Genomic DNA, 1,450 nt, shown 5'->3' with positions numbered 1-1,450 from the left:
GATTAAGCTCTTCTTGGATACATTCCTAGAAGAGGAATGAATCACTTTGCCAAATGATAGATACCATTTTACTTTTGATAGTTATTGCTGAATTGCCTTCTGTAGATGTTCTACCAATATATGCTTCCAGCAACAATGTAGGTGTTTCTCTTCTGCTGCTATCATAACAAGCAGAAACAATAAGACAAACCAAACTAAAATAGTCCCTTAACAATGCTTTATTTAAAATGTATTTAGAATGCACTCATGCATAGATGTAAGTACATATATGGAAACATGTGCACAGAAACATAACCTTCTTTTACTGTTTCTTTTCCAATATAGGAAATGTATGAAGTTGCCAAGAAGCTTAGCTCTTTCTGTGAAAGTCTGGTCCATGATGAACATCTTCAACACCAAGGCTGGGCTGCAATCATGGCCAATCTGGAGGACTGTTCAAATTCTTACCAAAAGCTACTTTTCAAGTTTGAAAATATTTATTCAAATTATCTGCAATCCATAGAAGACATCAAGTTAAAACTTACTCAGTATGTGTGCCATTAAAATGGATCATAAGATATTTCTTTAAAATTTCTTTGAAATTAAGTAGTGTTAGTAACTAATATTTCTAATAGGCCATATATTTATTATAATTGAAGTTCATTTTTTGAGACTTATGTTGACTTTAATAAACACTAAAATTATGGCCAGTTTTACTCACCACATATTTTACAGATTCCCCACATTTATTTCATTTTCTTGTGTTGTTTTCTTGTTCTAAAAGGCTCAAAATATGTTTGAAATCTTATACAAACCCAAGAATCTTTGCCTCCTCTCACCCTGCTACCATATTTCCAATAAAGTAAAGGTAAAATAAAAAACAACACATCTAATGAAAGTGGAAAAGTTTTCAAACATTAGGCAATTAAGGGAAATCTTATTTTTCTTTTTAAATGTTGCCTTATGATATAGGCTTTCTAAGATGAAAAAAAGCCATTGTGTTCTAGCTCTTATTTAGTTGGATGAGTTTCTGGTTCTTTGCCATATAAGCACATCTGATACCCATTGCTTCCTTGCTTCTTTTTAAAAAAGACTGTCATGAATGTACAAAAATAGCAATAATTCATGAATGTAACCCTTTGTTGTGTGTGTGTACGCTTTCAATTTTTTGTGTTTAATTTTTTGTTTTGTATTTTTTTTATAACCTTGAATTGGAGGGGTATTCTTTCATTGATTCATTCAAGTGAAGTTTATAAAACCAAGTTTCTGTATTTTGTGGAATGAATCTTTAGAAGATTTTGGCCTCGTGTTGACAATGGGACAAATCTTGGGAAGGAAGGAAATGATTAAGATTAGAAATATCTTCTAAAAGTTTATATAAAAACATTTTTCAAGTAACTTTTTTAGAGTTCTCTTAGATATGTTAATTTAATGTAGGAGTTTGAATCATTTTATATATGATTTTACAGAA

The 1,450-nt window shown here is 30.5% G+C and overlaps 1 protein-coding gene across 2 annotated transcripts in view; it reads left to right on the top strand.

Annotated features, from left to right (window-relative positions):
• The window catches only part of RB1CC1 (RB1 inducible coiled-coil 1), a 76,524-nt gene that overhangs the window by 7,768 nt on the left and 67,306 nt on the right, over positions 1-1,450 (top strand). For both annotated transcript variants that reach the window (XM_019632958.1, XM_019632957.1), the window contains exon 5: positions 325-527. In XM_019632958.1, the coding sequence (XP_019488503.1) occupies positions 325-527 (203 nt within the window). The remainder of the gene's footprint in view (positions 1-324; positions 528-1,450) is intronic.

This window comes from Hipposideros armiger, unplaced genomic scaffold (genome assembly GCF_001890085.2).
Source record: "Hipposideros armiger isolate ML-2016 unplaced genomic scaffold, ASM189008v1 scaffold_1204, whole genome shotgun sequence".
In the NCBI taxonomy this organism is placed as follows: domain Eukaryota; kingdom Metazoa; phylum Chordata; class Mammalia; order Chiroptera; family Hipposideridae; genus Hipposideros; species Hipposideros armiger.
The sequence above is the reverse complement of the archived record's forward strand: the minus strand, read 5'-3'. Positions and strand labels throughout refer to the sequence as shown.